The 17,286-nt window shown below is 51.9% G+C and overlaps 1 protein-coding gene across 7 annotated transcripts; it reads right to left on the bottom strand.

Annotated features, from left to right (window-relative positions):
* Nucleotides 1-4,598: 4,598 nt before the first annotated feature.
* On the bottom strand, nt 4,599-16,944 carry SERPINA1 (serpin peptidase inhibitor, clade A (alpha-1 antiproteinase, antitrypsin), member 1). 7 transcript variants are annotated; one of them, XM_011991701.1, is made up of 7 exons: nt 16,529-16,944; nt 14,880-15,088; nt 14,639-14,742; nt 8,703-9,352; nt 7,111-7,381; nt 5,724-5,871; nt 4,599-4,877 (listed from the first exon to the last, which is right to left on the bottom strand). In XM_011991701.1, the coding sequence occupies exons 4-7, from the start codon at nt 9,346-9,348 to the stop codon at nt 4,686-4,688; spliced, it is 1,257 nt and encodes a 418-aa protein (XP_011847091.1). In that variant the 5' UTR covers nt 9,349-9,352; nt 14,639-14,742; nt 14,880-15,088; nt 16,529-16,944; the 3' UTR covers nt 4,599-4,685. The 7 variants fall into 7 exon arrangements, with proteins under 7 accessions (XP_011847091.1, XP_011847092.1, XP_011847093.1 ...); XM_011991702.1 differs by having other exon boundaries at nt 14,639-14,739; XM_011991703.1 differs by having other exon boundaries at nt 14,898-15,088.
* Nucleotides 16,945-17,286: the final 342 nt, after the last annotated feature.

Below are 17,286 nucleotides of genomic sequence, written 5' to 3'. Positions count from 1 at the left end.
GAAAATCAGCTTTGACTTCTGAGAGCAAATGCGCCGGAAGCTGTTGGCCAACACTGCGTGGGGTGGTGGCCGTCCCCTTGCTGGCTCGAGCCTCTATTAGTCTCTCCTGTGTGGCTCAGCACTCACATCCCCACCCTTTCCTGCTCACCACTGGATCTGGGCTTATTTCTGCATGGCCTGTGCTGAGTACCTTGTAACTAGAACTTTCTAATGGGGTTTCCTTGTGGGAGCTCCTTTAGCTTTCCTTGTGTTTTTCAGATCTTAGTCACCCTCCCAGGCTTGCATAGTAGGTGAAGGCTTATTTGATGCATTTCATGAATTCTGGTTATATCAGTCAGGACGGGCAAGGATTGTGCTGCAGCAGTCAAGAAGCTCACAGCTCAGTTCTTCAACCCTTTAGCAAGGACTGATTCTACTCTATTTGTTCCATGTGGGATGAACAGAGGGGCTTTACCCACCCTGGGAACACAGCAACCAGGTTGAAGGAGGTTTCAGCTCCTCACTTCCCTGCTCCAGACCATGTGACTCTAGTTCCTTGCATCATTCCTGATGTCACGATTTCAATAGTAAGTGTGATACCAATGACAGTTATCAGAAAACTCCTAGCCTCCCATTGAAGCGTCTGCTGTCAGCGTCTTCCCAGCTTGGATAATCAGCCCCTCTGCCCTGCCCAAGTGCCACTCATTTAAGGAAAAGGACAAATGGATATGACATGTTATTTTTTTGTTTCTGATAAAGCTGATATTGGAGGGTGAGGCTTATGCCTGTTGGGATTTGGGCTTCTAAAACCTGACCTCTCATGCTGGTCAGCTTCACCATCTCCAGCAATGTGAGATTCAGGCCCGGTCTATCCTTGGCTCCACAACTAGGCCAGAGGAAGATTTCTAGGCTGCATGGGACAAGGACAAGGAACTTTAGAGAAATAAGTCATTTCATCGAGACCTCAAATTCGATTTACATTTTGCAGATGAGGAAACTATGGCACAGAGAAGTTGAGGAACTTCCCTGAGATCACACAGCCTGCCCTCTCCCATATGATGAAGAAGTGAGACTCCTGCTTTTTTGGGTTGCTGCTGGGTCCCTGCTGGGGAGGGAGTTTGCCTCAGTGAGGGTGCCCTTCTCTGACTTCTTTACTCAGGGTCGTTCCATTTGTCCTTTTAGAACTGAGCCGGGTTCTTGCAGAAGCTGTCCCTGGCTCTGAGTCCTGCCGCGTGCCTTGTTCACTCCACTGCCTGTGAATTTTCCAACCAAGAACAATACAAAGGCCTCAGCCTTTCAAGGAGCCCTTGGGGTGTTTGAGGTCATCTGCGGGTGTATGCTGACCATTTCTCACGCCTCTGGAAAGGTCCCGGGCTGCACCCTGACCCTCTCCACCCAGATCCATGGACGCACGCCTCATTTATTCACCGTTCCCCACCGCCGTAGACCAGCATTCTCCCAGGGACGGACCTGGGTTTCATCTCTCTATCCCCCATACGCAGCTCCTGTTTGCTTGTTTGTTGTTTGAATAAATGCTGCCTGCTCGGATTTATGGGAGGATCAAGTTGCTCCTGGGAGGGAGATCAATGTATAATCTGTATTTCCCATTTCTGGTGTGAGAACCTAGAAGCTCCCTGACTATTGTCCTCTTAACAAATGGGGCTCACAGGGTGCCCCCTGTCTGGCAGAGCTTGCACTTCAAACCAAGGCTTCCTTTATTTAGGCTTAAAATCTAAAATTCGTGTGTTCTGTCCCCTGCAAACTCCTAGGTGGGGTAAAAGGTCATGACTCTGAGGTTCCCGGCTGAGCTCGAAGCTGTTTTCTGTGTTTCCCTCTCATCTGTTTCAGAGCAGGATGAGGTTCCTGCCTGCAGTGGGAAACTGACTCGGAACACCCAGGATGCCCCGCAGCTCGGCCTTCAGCTGCTGTTAGAGCACAGCCGGTTGACGCAGTGCGGTTCTGGAGGATGGAGTTTTTATTGTGATCCCATATGGACTGAGGAAGTGTGTGCAGTTGGGGACAGCCAGGCCTAAGAGCGGAGAAGTCCTGCCTTCCAGGCCCACACTGGACAGACCATTTGACCTGCTGGGCCTCAGTTTCCCCATGTGTACTTTGGGGATAATGATTCCTAGGCTGAGTCCTGCAGGACCTGTCTGGAGGATCACATTAGACAGTGAATACATTTTTTAAAAAACTCTGGAAGATACGGTGAAGCTGAGGTCTTATGGCTGTTGCCTCACGGACTTGTGACATGTATTTGTCTTCCTCCTAACGAGGTTGTCATGACGCTCTGCCCATCCCTGACTGATCCCTGTTGGTTCCCACGGGAGCCCGGGAATTCCTCTGGGAGCTTATGCTGGTTTGAATGGAGTCTCTCCCAACCAGACTGTCAACTCGTGTGTGACAGACGATTCTTCAAAGTAAAACGATGGTGTCTAAGGTGATGCCCTCAACACTGCAGCCTCCTTCCCTGTCCTGGCTGCTCCGGAAAGCCCACTTGTCTTTGACTCTACCCCTGTTCTCCTACCAAATGCCAGTTAAATAAGAGGAGTCCTGTGGGTCACCCAAGGCCGCGGGCTGTGTCAACATCTGGTGGATGAGCTTCTGCTCACCACCTTCAGCTCAGGGCCTGCTCCACATTGGGTGGAGGGCGTTTTTCTCATGAAGCGTGCTAGGCGTGAGCTGTGGGCCACCAGCAACCCTTATGGTTTAAGGAGGAATTAGCTCTGCAGAAGTTTAGCATGACCCTCGAAGGGGAGAGTGTGGTGAGGTGGTGTGGTTCAGAGGAACGAGTAGCCCATCAAGCCAGCTTTGCCACTTATGAACTATGTGACATTGTGGGAGACCAGCAGCCTCTCTGAGCCTCAGTTTCCTCATATGTAGATTTGGAGTTTAAGAGCACAGCGGATCTACTCACACATCACAGTGCTGCTACAGTGATTAAATGAGAAATAGCCAGGGAGGTTCTTCACAGGGATGTCTGATTCACAGAAAGCTCATCAATGCAAGAAATGTAGCTCTATTTATTCTCTGCTCTAATAGGTGTAAACGTTGTTTTACTATCTGACTTGAACATCGTACCAACTCAAAGGCAGGTCTTACTGGCCATGGCTGTGGCTCAGAGAGGTTTGGCGACTTCACGAAGGTCACACAGCTGGCAGGGGGAAGAGTCAGAACTTGGATACCGGTCTTCAGACTCTCAGGTCTGGTGTCATCCTAGGAGGCTTGGTGACGGTCATATCTTTAATGTATTTGTGGAGAGTGAAAGGCTGTCACTGAGTAAGCTTAAGAGAACGGGAGACTTGTGTGGGAAACAGTTGGTATCCATTGATTAGACTGAATCGTGTTGAATTGCTAATTTCACCATTTTGAACTACAAAAATCACTATTTGGTATGACTCAACCTCATCCTTTAAGCACACATTCATGACAGTGAGTGGTTAGACAGGGATTCCAAGACTAGTTTGGGATGGGTCAGTGCCTTCCACAGGACAAGGCAATTCCTGGTAGAGACAGAGGGAGCAGCCTGTCCTTCAGCTGGGGGCTCAGGGGACCTCCTGGCTGCTGTGCCCTTTAGCAGAGCCTTGGAGGATGGAAGGACCCTCCTGGCCCTTACCACAAGGGCTATTCAGGAACAGCCTCCTTCCATGGCATTGGAGCTGCGGCTGCCCTCTGAAGACTGCAGGGACAGCAACAGGCACAAAGAAATCAGGCTGCATGTGGCCCCAGTCAGGACTCAGGGGAGAAAGAGAGGGGTTGCAGGGGTCAGTGGGTGCTGTGCTTCCTCTCCCATAGCTGGGGAATCCTTGCGATGGCCTTCGTGAGCCATCAGCAGGCCTATGGCCACATGACTAGGGAGGAGAAGGGATATAGGGTAATGGTCTTGTGGGGACTGCTGGGCCTGGTTGAGTCTGAGGAGGAGATAGAGAAAAAAAAGCAGAGACCCTCCTCTTCATCTGAGGAGAAGGGACCTGATTCTAAACTGAGACATGTGAGGCTTTACGGGGCAGCGATGGAAGGACAAGGGCAGAATAGGTGTCCTTGTCGCCCCATGGAGAATGGGCTTCAGGAGGAATCTGCTTCAGTCATTTTCCAGAAGTGCCCAAGAGGCGCAGGGCCCAAGCCTGGTTAGGTGACAGTGGGACAAGAAGAGGACACGGTCCTCTCTCTTTTGTTGTTGCAGATGCCACAAAACAGGGCTAGGGCATGATCAGGCAGTTCTCAGGCTCCCAGGAGGGCAGCCTTGGGGTGGGCACAGCCAGCCCTGGCAGGATGAGGAACTCTGGGTGGCGGGGAGTGGGGGATGAGCAGGGGGACATGAAGATGCTTGGAGGAGCCTGGGGTCATGGGCTGGTATCTGATTCCTCCCCTGTGATTCCTTATTAGGGACTCCAAGACAGGACAAGGAAGACTGGAGCTCTTCAGAAACAGATGGGCCCAGGTCCGTAAGCTGAGGATTCAGCCCCCTCCGTCCTGGCCCAGCATATGCCTGCCCAGCCAGATGCCCCATGAACACAGTTGACGGGGTCTGGAGAGAGCACTGTGACCTGGAGCCCACACACGGCCTCAGCAGGCAAAGGAAGACCCAGAGACAACATGGGAGGGGTTTGCAGTCACACGCAGGCAGGGACCAGCTCGACCCTTCTTTAATGTCATCCAGGGAGGTGGCCAGGGATGGAGGGGAGGGGCTGAGGAGTGACAGGCAGTTATTTCTGGGTGGGATTCACCACTTTTCCCATGAAGAGGGGAGACTTGGTATTTTGTTCAATCATTAAGAAGACAAAGGGTTTGTTGAACTTGACCTCGGGGGGAATAGACATGGGTATGGCCTCTAAAAACACAGCCCCAGCAGCTTCAGTCCCTTTCTCATCGATGGTCAGCACAGCCTTATGCACGGCCTGGAAGGGAGAGAAGCAGAGACATGTTCTAAGGCTGAGTTGTGCCCCAGCCCGGGCCTGGAGCAAGGCTCACGTGGACACCTCCCAGAAAGTGTTCACTCAGGCCTTTCTGCCGCTGCACAGCCCTGGCCCTGCACATCCTCTCCCTCCCTGTCACACAGGCCTTGCTCCTCCTCAAGGCTTTGGCTGACAGGGCTGGCTCCCCTCTGTCTATCTTCCCGACAAGCGCCTATGCCCCTGCTCAGGGTGCACCCACAACTCAGAACGGGGAAGAGCATCGCCACTCCACGCCTGCCTCCAGGGCTCTCTCCTTTCTAGCACACAGCTTGAAGCTCCTCGAGGACATGGACCCTGACAGTGACCTTCACAATGCCCAGACCCCAAGACAACGCAGCCGTTCACGGAACTGCAGTTGTTCTTTGGTCACCTTTAGTTTTCCAAAGTAAGAGTCATCTTTCGCTGACATCATTCATTCATTCAGACACCAAATCTCACAGATTGAAGGAGTCACAAAGTCCTTTGAAACAACTTAGCCCAAACCTTTCTGTGTCAATATGGATAAATCAAGGCCCAATGTCTAGAAGGTCCTGGGCAAAGATGAAATTCGAGGTCAGTGACACAACCTCAAGGGAGGCCCTGAAAGTGCCAGCGGCACAGCAGGCCCCTGCCTGGCTTTGCCGTCTGACCACGTCCCGCATCAGTGAATCACGGGCATCCTCAGGAGCTCAGCCTCGGTTTTCATTTGTTTCCCTTGGCCCCTTCCTCAGCCTCAGGACAGAACTGCAGCCCCCATACATTCTTCCCTACAGATCCCGGGGTGCAACAGGGTCATCAGGGTGATCTCACCTTGGAGAGCTTCAGGGGTGCCTCCTCCGTGACCCCCGAGAGGTCAGCCCCATTGCTGAAGACCTTAGTGATACCCAGGTGGCCCAGGACTGTCTTCAGATCATAGGTTCCAGTAATGGCCAGTTTGGGTAAATGTAAGTTGGCAGACCTGCCGTGCAGAAAAGAAATTCAGGGCATGGCACAGCATTCCTCTTGTTCTTCTGGGACCCACCGCAGTGCAAGTGTTTTCCTTTCTGATTATTTCTGCCACTTACTCCTGTGTCCTCCACCCACTCTAACATGGGAACTTGACTTTGGTTTGTTCTACTATTAGCTCTTCTACACTGAGTCAAAGAATGTTAACATCAAATGAATCATGAAAGCTTGAAATGCCACCTCCTCTGAGATTCTAGGTGTACTGGAAGCATGTCTCATCCTGCCCTGTAGTGTTTGGTCACTGGGCCCCCAGCCTGAAACATCCCCAGGGCCCTATACCCAGAGGAACATGGGCTGGTGGCAGTGCCCCCAGAAGACTGACCACACCAGGCTGAGTGCTCCCCTCTTGTTTTCCATGGGGAGACAGAGCTGCCCCGAGCAGGGTCTGGTGTGAGCGGGTAGCCTGGCTCTGGGCTCTCTGATCAGTTACCCTCTCAGCCTCCTTGTTCTTTCTCAACCCCTGGAGCAGGGACCTCAGGAGGTGCTGGCGTGAAACAAAGAAATTCCAGCCTCAATTCCTATTATGAACCCAACACCTTTTGTATTTTCATCTTGGTTTTACAGTGGACAAAATAAACTAGATCAGGAGGGCATGGGCATAATTACGAATGCACACAGACACACTAATGTGTGGCTCATATTCGAGTATCATTTACTACAGGGCACCCAATCTAACAGCACCGATAAAGTGACAGAGAAACTCAAGCCTTTTGCTAACATGCCCTGGCTATTCCAATTTTGAACCTTGCTTTTCTGGGCCTAGCCACACAGGCTCTTCCCCCATCCCCACAGGGACAGTCTACCCTTGAACTCCACACTCCACTACTGCCTTTGCCAGGAAGCCCATCTGTTCCTTTTTGGTTCTGCCAGAACGTGTGGTGGTGCTGCTGCTGTCCCTGTCCTGGGCACTGGATATTGGGAAGGGACAGTGTCCACGCTGGAGTGGGAAGTCCCCAAGGACGAGACCTTTACCTCCTCACCCCTGGGTACTGTCCTCCTCATGGAGCATGGCCGGTGCCACCTGAACTCAGTGGTGGCCTCATTCTGGAAGCCAAGTTTATGCAGAGTAGCAGTGACCCAGGGATGTGCTGTTCACCCTCTCCCACCCTCTGGTCAGTCCTGATGGGGCTCAGTCCCAAAGTGGCTAAGAGTTGTGGGCGGCTTCTTGGTCACCCTCAGGTTGGGGAATCACCTTCTGTTTTCATCTGCCAGGAACTTGGTGATGATATCATGGGTGAGTTCATTTTCCAGGTGCTGCAGTTTCCCCTCATCGGGCAGGAAGAAGACGGCGGTGGCATTGCCCAGGTATTTCATCAGCAGCACCCAGCTGGACAGCTTCTCACAGTGGTAGATGTTAAACATGCCTAAACGCCTCATCATGGGCACCTTCACGGTGGTCGCCTGGTCCACGTGGAAGTCCTCTTCCTTGGTGGCCTCGACATCAAAGGGTCTCTCCCATTTGCCTGGACAGAGAGGGTAAGGTGGGCATCAGTAGGGGTGGGTGAAGGTTTGGAAGAGTGTGGTAGAATAAAGGAGGCATCAGTCCCCTCCCTGAGAAGCCCTGAACCCCCTTGATGACACACATCCCTCAAGCCTCAGCTTCATCATCTGCAAAAGGTGCTGAAACCAACCATCCAGGCTGCCAAAAAGGTCTGTGTGGAGATAATTCAAAACTAGAGGAAGATGCAGAATTTCTACATCGCAGAGATGTAAGGCTAAGAGATGCCATCCTGACTGTGCATTTTATTGGAATCGTATGTTTATTTGAGGGTGTCTTGGATATGACAAATAAAATGTTGGAGCATCAGGCATATTTGTTACCTCCTGTCTAAGGCTCCCTGCCTCTTGTTAATTGGCAGCTCAGTTATTCATTCAGGGCAAACATTCTGCTTACTATTCCTGAGGGTTTTCTTTATCCCCTGGATTGGCAGGGGAAATGCAGATGCCTGAGCAGCCTCCCCTCTGCCACGCCAAGAGAGCTTCACCATCGAGGCATGCAGAGTGGACAGGGGCCTCAGGGACCCCGATCCCAGCTTTCTCATTGGACAGAAGGAGGAGACTGGGGCTGGAGAGGGACCGGGGCCTGCCCTAAGCCACAGCAGAGCCAGGACCCCAGTTGTGCTGACTGCAGCCTGGCTGCTCTCCACTGCCCTCCTTTGCCTCAAGAGCACCCCTCAGGGGCAGGAAGGCAGCCTGAGATACAGAAGAGTCCACCACCTACTGTATGCCACACTTTTCCCAAGGTGTTTGTCACTTGTTTAATCCTAAAAAAAACCTGACAGCAAGAATGGTATTTTGTCCATGCTAAGATGGGAAATTAACACCTCAAGGAGGTAGAATGCATTGTTCGGTGTCAAAAGCTAATAGTGGTAGAGGCAGGATTTGAACCCAGGTCTTTCAGACTGCAAAACTGATACTGATTCTGGGACACTAGAGTCGTCTAAAGTACGTTCCATGAAACTATCCCTTTATGCAGTATATTACAATTTGTTCTATAGTTCTAAGCGTTATATATTCTACATATACGGTACACACAAGGACATTAAAGGCTCTGGAAAGTTCTGCAGAGCTGTCAGCGGTTTTGACAATTTAATCTATTATTCCCTCAAATTACTCAATGATGGAAAACATTTTAGTGTTTGTGTGTAGAAAATTGAAGAGCCCACACTGACATGCATTTCTATAGCCCATAATGCATTGCCAAGGAGAGTTCAAGAGATGATGGTTTGAGAATATTTTTGGTTGTTTCTATGGGAACAGCTCAGGCTGGTTTTGCAACCTTACCTTTAAAGAAGATGTAATTCACCAGAGCAAAAACTGTGTCTCCGTCAAGCTCCTTGACCAAATCCACAATCTTCCCTTGAGTTCCCTTCTCCACGTAATTGTTGATCTGTTTCTTGGCCTCTTCGGTGTCCTCAAAGTTGACAGAGAAGGCTTCTGAGTGGTACAGTTTTTTGACATCCTCCAAAAACTTACCCACTACCTTCAGGCTCTTGTTGAGGAACAGGCCGTTGCCGGTGGTCAGCTGGAGCTGGCTGTCTGGCTTGTTGAGGGTACGGAGGAGTTCCTGGAAGCCTTCATGGACCTGAGCCTCCGGAATCTCCGTGAGGTTGAAATTCAGGCCCTCCAGGATTTCACTGTGAGTGTCAGCCTTGGTCCCCAGGGAGAGCATTGCAAAGGCTGTAGCGATGCTCACTGGGGAGAAGAAGATATTGGTGCTGTTGGACTGGTGTGCCAGCTGGCGGTATAGGCTGAAGCCGAACTCAGTCAGGCTGGGGGTGATCGTGTTGAGGGTTGGGTGGTCCTGATCATGGTGGGATGTATCCGTCTTCTGGGCAGCATCTCCCTGGGGATCCTCAGCCAGAGAGCCGGGGAGCAGGCAGCACAGGCCTGCCAGCAGGAGGACGCCCCATGAGACAGAAGATGGCATTGTCCTGCAAGACAGAGACGGGGGCCAGGCCCCGAGTCAGGGCACATGATGACTCCCAGTGACCCGGGATTGACACCACGTGGAAGTGCCTAAGGCTTATTAAACCAGCCTGTGCCAAGTACTTGCTGACATCAGCAACACTGAAAGAATCAGAAGAATAGCAAAATGTATGTAGTGCTTACCATATGCCAAGCACTGTTCTACGTGCGCACATGTGTTAACTCATTGCTTTCTTGTAACAATCCTGTGAGGTGCTGATGCTACTATCCTTCTTTTTCCGATGAAGAAACCAAAGCCAGAGAGATTAGGTCACCTATTCAATGTCACGGAGGAAGTAAAGTAGCAGAACCAGAATCCTACATCTAGGTCCTGCGCCCAGGCTCTGGACAGCTCCACTTACACCTGCAATGACCCTAAGATGCAAGTGGTACAGCCATTGTTTTACAAAAGAAGCAAATGAGGCATAAGAAGAGGAATGGGCCTGGCCACGATTATCCAGGAATCGGGCCAGATCAGAATGAAGAATCACGTCAAGCTAGAAGCCCTTGGAGGGCTTCTATCTAATCCCACTGTTGAGTGGCCAGGGACACTGCTGCACAGAAGGGAAACGCATCTTGCACAATGGCACCAGCTAGAGCATGGTGGGGCTGTGATTAAATCCCCTGGGAGCTGTTCCCCCCCAACACTCACAAGGATCCTCAGCCCTTAGGGTTTTTTCCTAAGAGAGGGGGCTGTCCCCACAATGCTCTGTGGTCCCAGCCACAAGAAGAGGCTGATATCCCTGCAGTCAGCTCACCTGCCATCTGGATCACCAATGGTGTCCCAGTTCTGGGCTCTTGCTGTCAGGGACTTTAGAGAAGCTCACCTCTCCTGTAAAGCAAGGCTTTGTGCTGCTTTAAAGGAGATGGGGGCGGTGGGAAGTGAAAAAGCATCTCTTTTAGCTTCAGATAGACCTGGGATCTAATCTGACTCTGTCACTTTCCAGGTGTATGAGCCAGGACACGTCATTTCTCTCCCTGGTCCTCATTTTGCCTCATACATAAAGTGAGGCTGTTGGAAGAATTTAGTGAAATAAGTCTAGAAACCAAAGCTTACATCAGAAGGATCTGAGAGGGCAACCCTTCTGAGGGAGGGGTTGACAGGTGTTGCAAATTCAAAGCCTTCAGGTGATAGTCCAGTGAGGAATACATGTTTCATAGCTGGGGCTGAGACAATAGGGAGTGGTGGGGCCTGTGGCTGAACCGGCGAGAGCAGGCTCTGCTGAGCAATGCTCAAAGTCAGTGTCATCCACAGCAACGCAGAGCCTGCCCTGCCCCACAGTGCTCCTTCTACTCCAGATATGCCCAGACTTCGGACCACCAATCTGCAGCCCCCTAAGTAGAACCTGCTGTCTACACAGATGGGAAAACTGAGGTCCTAGCTGAGGAGAATATGCCTGGCAGCCACATAGTTAACTACTAGTCACAAAAGTAAAATCATCATCTTAACAAAATACAAAGAAAAAGGTGTCCTTGAATTTGGGAAACGAAACACTGGAGAAAAAAGTTGGAAATAACAAATATTGAGATTCATTGACCCCCCTGGACTGTTAAAAGTTTCTTTCCAGTAAAGCAACAAAATGAAGCCTAAAGCTGGTTTCTCTCTATCACCTTTCTCCTGGGCCTCTTGCCTCTAAGTAATCCAAATGGAACGGACCACACACTACATAATACATGTTTGTATTTTTCTTCAACTAGCTAGTGTTGTTAGAACTGAAGACGGTGCTAAAATTAGTGCTGTATATTTCCATCTCCCTTAGGTTTCTCTTTCACTTCCCAACTGGATTTTGTGCAGTCCTTCATGGTTTATGGAAATTCCCCCATCATTACAGGGCTCAGAGGTCAGGAGGGAGTTGGGCCTCTGCAGGGTGGGGACACTAAATACGCTGAGTGGCCTTAGGGCCAGAAGTTGTGGCTTCTAGTCCTGGCAGGGCCATCACTATCCATTTGGCCTTGAGTAAGCATCCCCTGGTCCTGGGGCCTCACTCTCCCCAGTTGTGCAAAGTGGGGCTGGGAGAAGACCTCACTGGGGACCTCTGTACGCTAACATAGGATTTTTTTTTTTTTTTTTTTGAGACAGAGTCTTGCTTTATCCCCCAGGCTGGAGTGTAGTGGCATGATCTTGGCTCACTGAAACCTCTGCCTCCTGGGTTCAAGCAGTTCTCCTGCCTCAGTTTCCCAAGTAGCTGGGATTACAGGCACATGCCACCACGTCTGGCTAATTTTTGTATTTTTAGTAGAGATGAGATTTCACCATGTTGGCCAGGCAGCTCTTGAACCCCTGACCTCTTGATCCGCCTGCCTTGGCCTCCCAAAGTGCTGGGGTTACAGGCGAGCGTCACTGCACCCAGCCAGGATTCTTGGTTAGAATGGCATCTGAGTTCGATGTAGCAAAACAGATGGAGAATTCCTGTGACTAGGCATGAGGAGAGGCACCCTCCTAGATGGGGCTGCTGGGCTCAGAGGAGGTGGCAAGGCTGGTGTAGGGAGGGTGGAGAGGGGGTGACAGCTGGGAGGAGCACAATTCCCCCACACCCATCCATCTTTCCTGGCGTCACATCACCTCCTCTGGTTTCCTCCTTTCACAGTGAAGAGTTTGAAGCCCGGAGAGGGTCAGGGCCTTGTCGAGGCCATACAGCAAGTCGGTGACAAAGCTGGAACAAGTCTTGGCTTTCCCAGCACTCAGATCACGGACTGAGACAGCTGTGCCCTCAAATCTCAGATGATGAATGGCAGAATTGGGCTCTGACATGGGTCTCAAGCATCGTGTTGGGTTCATTATGCCTCCCAAGCTGTTCCTTATAGCATCAGGACTCCAAAACCTGCTCTCTCCTGGCCCTTCTATCAGAGGCAGCACCCTGCATCCTCAAAAGCTAGTGCCTGGGAGGGCGACTGGAGAGGAGAAAGTAGATGGTCAAGTACCCCATGGTGTATGGACACTGAGGCCAAGCTTTAAAACAAAAGAATGAAGACTTCATGGTGACATTTCTGGAACTGGGGCAGGTGGGAGCACCCTTTGCAGGGCCAGGGAGAGGGAAGCGAGCCACTTCCTGCCTAATCTCACACCATTTCTACCCGGGAGCATAAAATAAGGGACCAAGAGCAACCCAGCAGGGTGCAGGGAAGAGAATCTCGCCTATGGTCAAACAACCTGTTGAAATGGGCAGTAAATAAACCCAAGTGTGACCAGGCCCTGTCACTTACTGGCAGGGGGCCTGGGGTAAATGACTTCACTTCTGTGAGCATTGGCTTCAGCGCTGTACAGTGGAGAAAAGGATCCCTTGGAGAGAGATGAGGAATAACTGACGTAATGCGCGAGTGGGCACCAGGTGCCTGCACACAGGTTGAGCTCCTGCCCGAGAGACGGCAGATTTCTTCCTGGCCAGCTGCTGCACTCCCCAGGACCCATTTCAGCAGGAAGGGGCTCCTGCTCAGCAGTGAACAGCATCCGAGTTTGGCCAATTTTCCATTAAATTCTCCAAGTATTTGTTTACTGCCTGCTAGCTGCCTAACCTATGCTAAGCAAACATCAGCCTCAGTATCACCATCATTGCCACACTTACTAACACCAGGCGATTTACAGGCACTGTATCATCTAATCTGTCCTCAAAGCTTACCCTATGAGGTGCAAATGATTAACCCTATTTTATAGACAGAAAAATTGAGGCCCAAAGAGGATTAAATAACTCACTAAAAATCACAGAGCTACTTGCTTACAAAACTGAGATTTAATCCCAGATGTTTTGTCTGGGATTAAACAGATTTGACTGCAAAACCTGACATTTAATCGTCTCTGTGTACAAAGTTGGAGCCAGAAGTCTTGAACCAGAAGACTTTAGAGGTGGCCTGGCTAAATGAAGAGGGGCAGCCTCAGTTTGTGGCTAAAATTAGAGGCTCTCAGGCCAGATTGCTCCAGATCAACTTGCTATTAGCTGTGTGACCTTGGACACGTTACTTAACCTCTCTGAACCTCAGTTTCCTGGAGATGAGAAAGGTGGACTTTGTCATAGGGTTATTGTGAAATTAAATATGCACAAAATACCAAGAAGTGCCGGTGCACAGTAAGTTCTCAAGAATACGAGTTCTTGCTGCTAGTGCTGCAGGTCTTTTAGAGACGTTCTATGGGAAACTGGCCAGCTTGGCCTTGGTCAGCTTTTTGACCCCTGTCTCCAAACTCAGTGCAGGAAAAATTAAATTCTTCCAACACTCCAGAGATCAAGGTCGGGTGGGGTGAGGGGAGGGGACAGAGATCAAAGGTTATCATGTTTTGCCCAAGAGAACAGAGAGGTTGAGCAACTGTCTGAAGTCACCAAGCATCAGAGAGGCCTCAAGTCCAGCCCAGGCTTCCTGTTCCCCATCCAGCGCCTGAGACCCGAGAGAAACGGTGAGCACTAGGGCCAGGCTCAGGATTTCGGGGCCTGGAGCCAGGTGCCTGAGCCCAAATTATGGATGGTGTGTGATTTGGGGCCAGTTATTAACCACTCGGTCCCCAACTTCCTCATCTGTAAAATGGGAATCACCCTGGTAACTGCCTTGGAGGGTTATGAGGCTTAATCGTGCACTGAGCTTAGCCGTGGCTTGGCACATAGCGATTATTCAGGAATGCCAGCTTGAACCTTGGGTGACGGTGCCCCTCACAGCTTCCTGTCCTCCACTGGGACAGGAGGGCCCAGAGGTCCACAGTGCATGGGGAGACCCATCTTGATGTAAGGCTGAGACCTGGCACAGGTCTGTTCCTGGCCATATCTGGAGGGGATGGAGAATGTGAGCTGGCGTTCCTCCCCACCCCTCCCTGAACCTTAACCTCCTCATCCATAGAAGGGGAAGAAGATGCGTGTCCAAGTAGTAGGAGAGGTGGTGAGGCTTACAGGAGACAACAGATAGGAACCCCCTGACAGACACAGGAGCTGCACAAACAGAAAGAAATGGCTGCGCTTCCTTGCTGTTGCTGTATCTTGGGGTGCCAGGACAGCGGAGCTAGACACCCTCATGCACCTCTGCTTACAAAAGCCAGTGTATCCACCAGTAGGTACTGAGTGGGGACCGGACAGGACTGGGAAGCAGGACACAACCCTCATGGCTGCTGTTATTACGACAATAGGAGCCCAGCTGCAGCCCCTCCATCTGCCCGGCACCTCAGCGGGCGGATACCCGCTCCACAACCCCCCTCCTGCCCCAGACCTGCTGCCTGCCTGGGCCGTGGGGGACTCAGAAGCCTCTCCAGAACCTCTCGCAGTGAAAGGCATACTTACGATTCACCGTCCCAGGTCAGTGGTGGTGCCTGAGGCTGAGGAGACAGAGCCCTGTCCTTGTCCGTATTTAAGCAGTGGATGCAGAGGGGCAACGGGGGAGGCTGCTGGTGAATATTAACCAAGATCACCCCAGTTACCGGAGGAGCAAACAGGGACTAAGTTCACAGGCTGGGCTCTGAGTCGCCCGCCCACGCTGTCCGGACGCTCTGCCTGAGCAGCATACAGCCTCCACTGCACGTACCAAAAGGAGTCATTGTACCTGGCTCAGAAACCACAGTGTCCTGCGTCCAAGGTGGAGGGGGTGGCGTGAGTCAGACAGTCGCTGGGAGAGTACCACTTTGCTGGCCCTCTGCTCTCACTGCAGAATCCTTAGCGGCTGTTCCACTGGTAGCAAGATCTACCATTTACTAATTCACCCCGAAATGCCTGATGCTGAAGACTGATGCCGCCCTGGGAGATCAGAGTGGGTTAGAGCCCATTTGACAGATGAGGAAACTGAGGCTCAGAGCAGAGAGGCCGCTCATCCGAAGTTACCCAGTCAGCCTTAGACACAAAAACCCTCTTGATTGTCCGGATGGAAAAATGAAGCATGACTGAGGCAGACACAAGCGTCGGGCTGGCATGGGGGACCATGAGACAGGGTAGAGGTGGGAGAGCAAATCTGTAAAGAAGAGTGATGCTGTCTCAGGCAGGCCGCTTCACCTGTTTGAACCAGGAAGTGTTTCACCTGCATCCTAGAGAGTTGGAAGTCTCATTCCCAAGCATGCTTGTGAAGTGCCTTGGGTGAAGTGCCTGGCACACAGTAGACTCTTTATGTGGGTCTGCACAGCCCTCTGCTTAGCCTGCCCTGCAGGCTGCTCAGAGCAGGAGGAGGTTCATTTCTGACCAGCCTCAGGCCTGTTTCTGTTTCTGCTCCTGGAAAATCAGTGTGATGCATATACAGCTTGGATTTTCTTTGGGAACACGGCCCCCATCCTGGGGTTGATGGAGGTCTTTGGGGACTACTGGGGATGGAAGGGAGGGGTGGTACAGGGTTGAGGCCAGTGGGGCCCCACTTGATTGCAATCCCTTTAAAAACCTAAATCAGATTGCATCACCCTTTGTGCAATGTGCAAACTTGCTTGGGAGCTGGCGTACGTGCCGTGGATACTTCCAGAATGAATGGATGAGTGCGTTTTTTGCCCCTTCTGTCATTCACCAGTCCCACTTATGCCTCCACCTTGGGGCTCTACCAGGCGAGTGACCACAGGATCCTCCAGCACACATAGTCAGACCAGGGAACCCACTTACTGGCTGTGAGGCCTCAGGTGAGTTGTTTAACTGCTCTGAGCCTCAATTTCCCCATCTGTAAAATGGGGACGGTGACGGTATGTACCTTGTTGAGCTGCTGTGAGGATTAAAATGCAACAGTTCAAGGACAGCTCAAGCTGGGTGCTGGGTGTGCCCGGAAAGTCCCTTCTGATGCTGTCCTTCCTCCCCCATGTCAGGCGTCACTGGGGTGGGGTGGGCCACATTTGAAGAGCTTTCCTCCAGGCAGTCTCATTCAGTTACCCTGTGAGGGGAGTAGGTACCACCCTCTTTTCGGGCAGTGGGAAACTGAGCTCAGACTCCCCTCCCCTTCTCTCTGAGCTCTCTTCCCTGCCAGCTCCATGCCCTGGCTTCAGGGCCCCTGTCCTTCCCCTGAGCTGGCTGAATGGATATTCTGCTACTCTACGTCTACTCACAGCTTCAGTGCTGGGCTGTGGTTGAGGTCGCCTGCCCTCGGTACCTCCTGGGCATTTCTTGCCCTCTCTGAGCCTTCGTTTTCCCATCTGTGCCATGACCCCCACTCCAAGCCCCACTGTCCCTCCCATCTGTGGAACGGAGTGAGCAGCAGCAGCATTGCCCCACCTTTCCTGCTCTCCTCAAGCTCCGTCCCCTCTGGCAGGCACAGGAGAGTGGCCTGGGGGCTGGCAGAAGGTTGCCGCCCCTCCTACCTGGAATTCCTGGCAGCAGCAGTGGCTAGGCTTTCCTCAGAGTGCCGATCCCCTCTTCCTCCTTGGCTCAGCTCAGTACTCTGAGGGTTGCAGCGTGGAGGCAGTGCACGCCCTGGGCACAGGGCCCAGTTCCTGCCCACCCAGGAAGTCGGCCTCGGGTGGCGGGTGTCAGAGGCAATAGGTTGGGGAGGGGCGGGGAGCTTGGGCAGGAAGGGGCCTTGCCCATTGCCAGGCAGACACAAGACTGGGCCCTCATAAACTCAGAGAGCCCTGCATGTCACCTGTTCTGCCCGCCCTGTCAGCTCTGTGACCCAGGACGAGTCACCCTCTTCCTTTGAGCTGCCGTAAAAGGTGCAGTCACACTGCCCAGAGGATTACTAGAAATGACAGGCCTTGCCTTCCTGGCACAGACCTGGCACCAACATCTGGCAGGTTTCTGGGGCCAGTTGCAGAGGGAAGAGGACTGAGCCACCTATGATGTGCCCAGTGGGCAGCCCTGCAGCTGGGCAGGTCTGTGTGCACTGGGGAGGTGTGTGTCATAGGACCTGGCTGGGTGCAGAAGGGATTGCAGTGGGGAGCTGGGGCATTTGGAGGAGGAATGAAGAAAGCATGGGTGGGAGCAGGTGGGGCAAGTAAGGGGCTCAGAATTTGGGGTCCTGTTCTTTTGGTTTC

Source organism: Mandrillus leucophaeus, unplaced genomic scaffold (assembly GCF_000951045.1).
Source record: "Mandrillus leucophaeus isolate KB7577 unplaced genomic scaffold, Mleu.le_1.0 Scaffold4, whole genome shotgun sequence".
Lineage (NCBI taxonomy): Eukaryota > Metazoa > Chordata > Mammalia > Primates > Cercopithecidae > Mandrillus > Mandrillus leucophaeus.
Note: the sequence above shows the minus strand (reverse complement) of the source record. Positions and strands in the feature narration are given on the sequence as shown.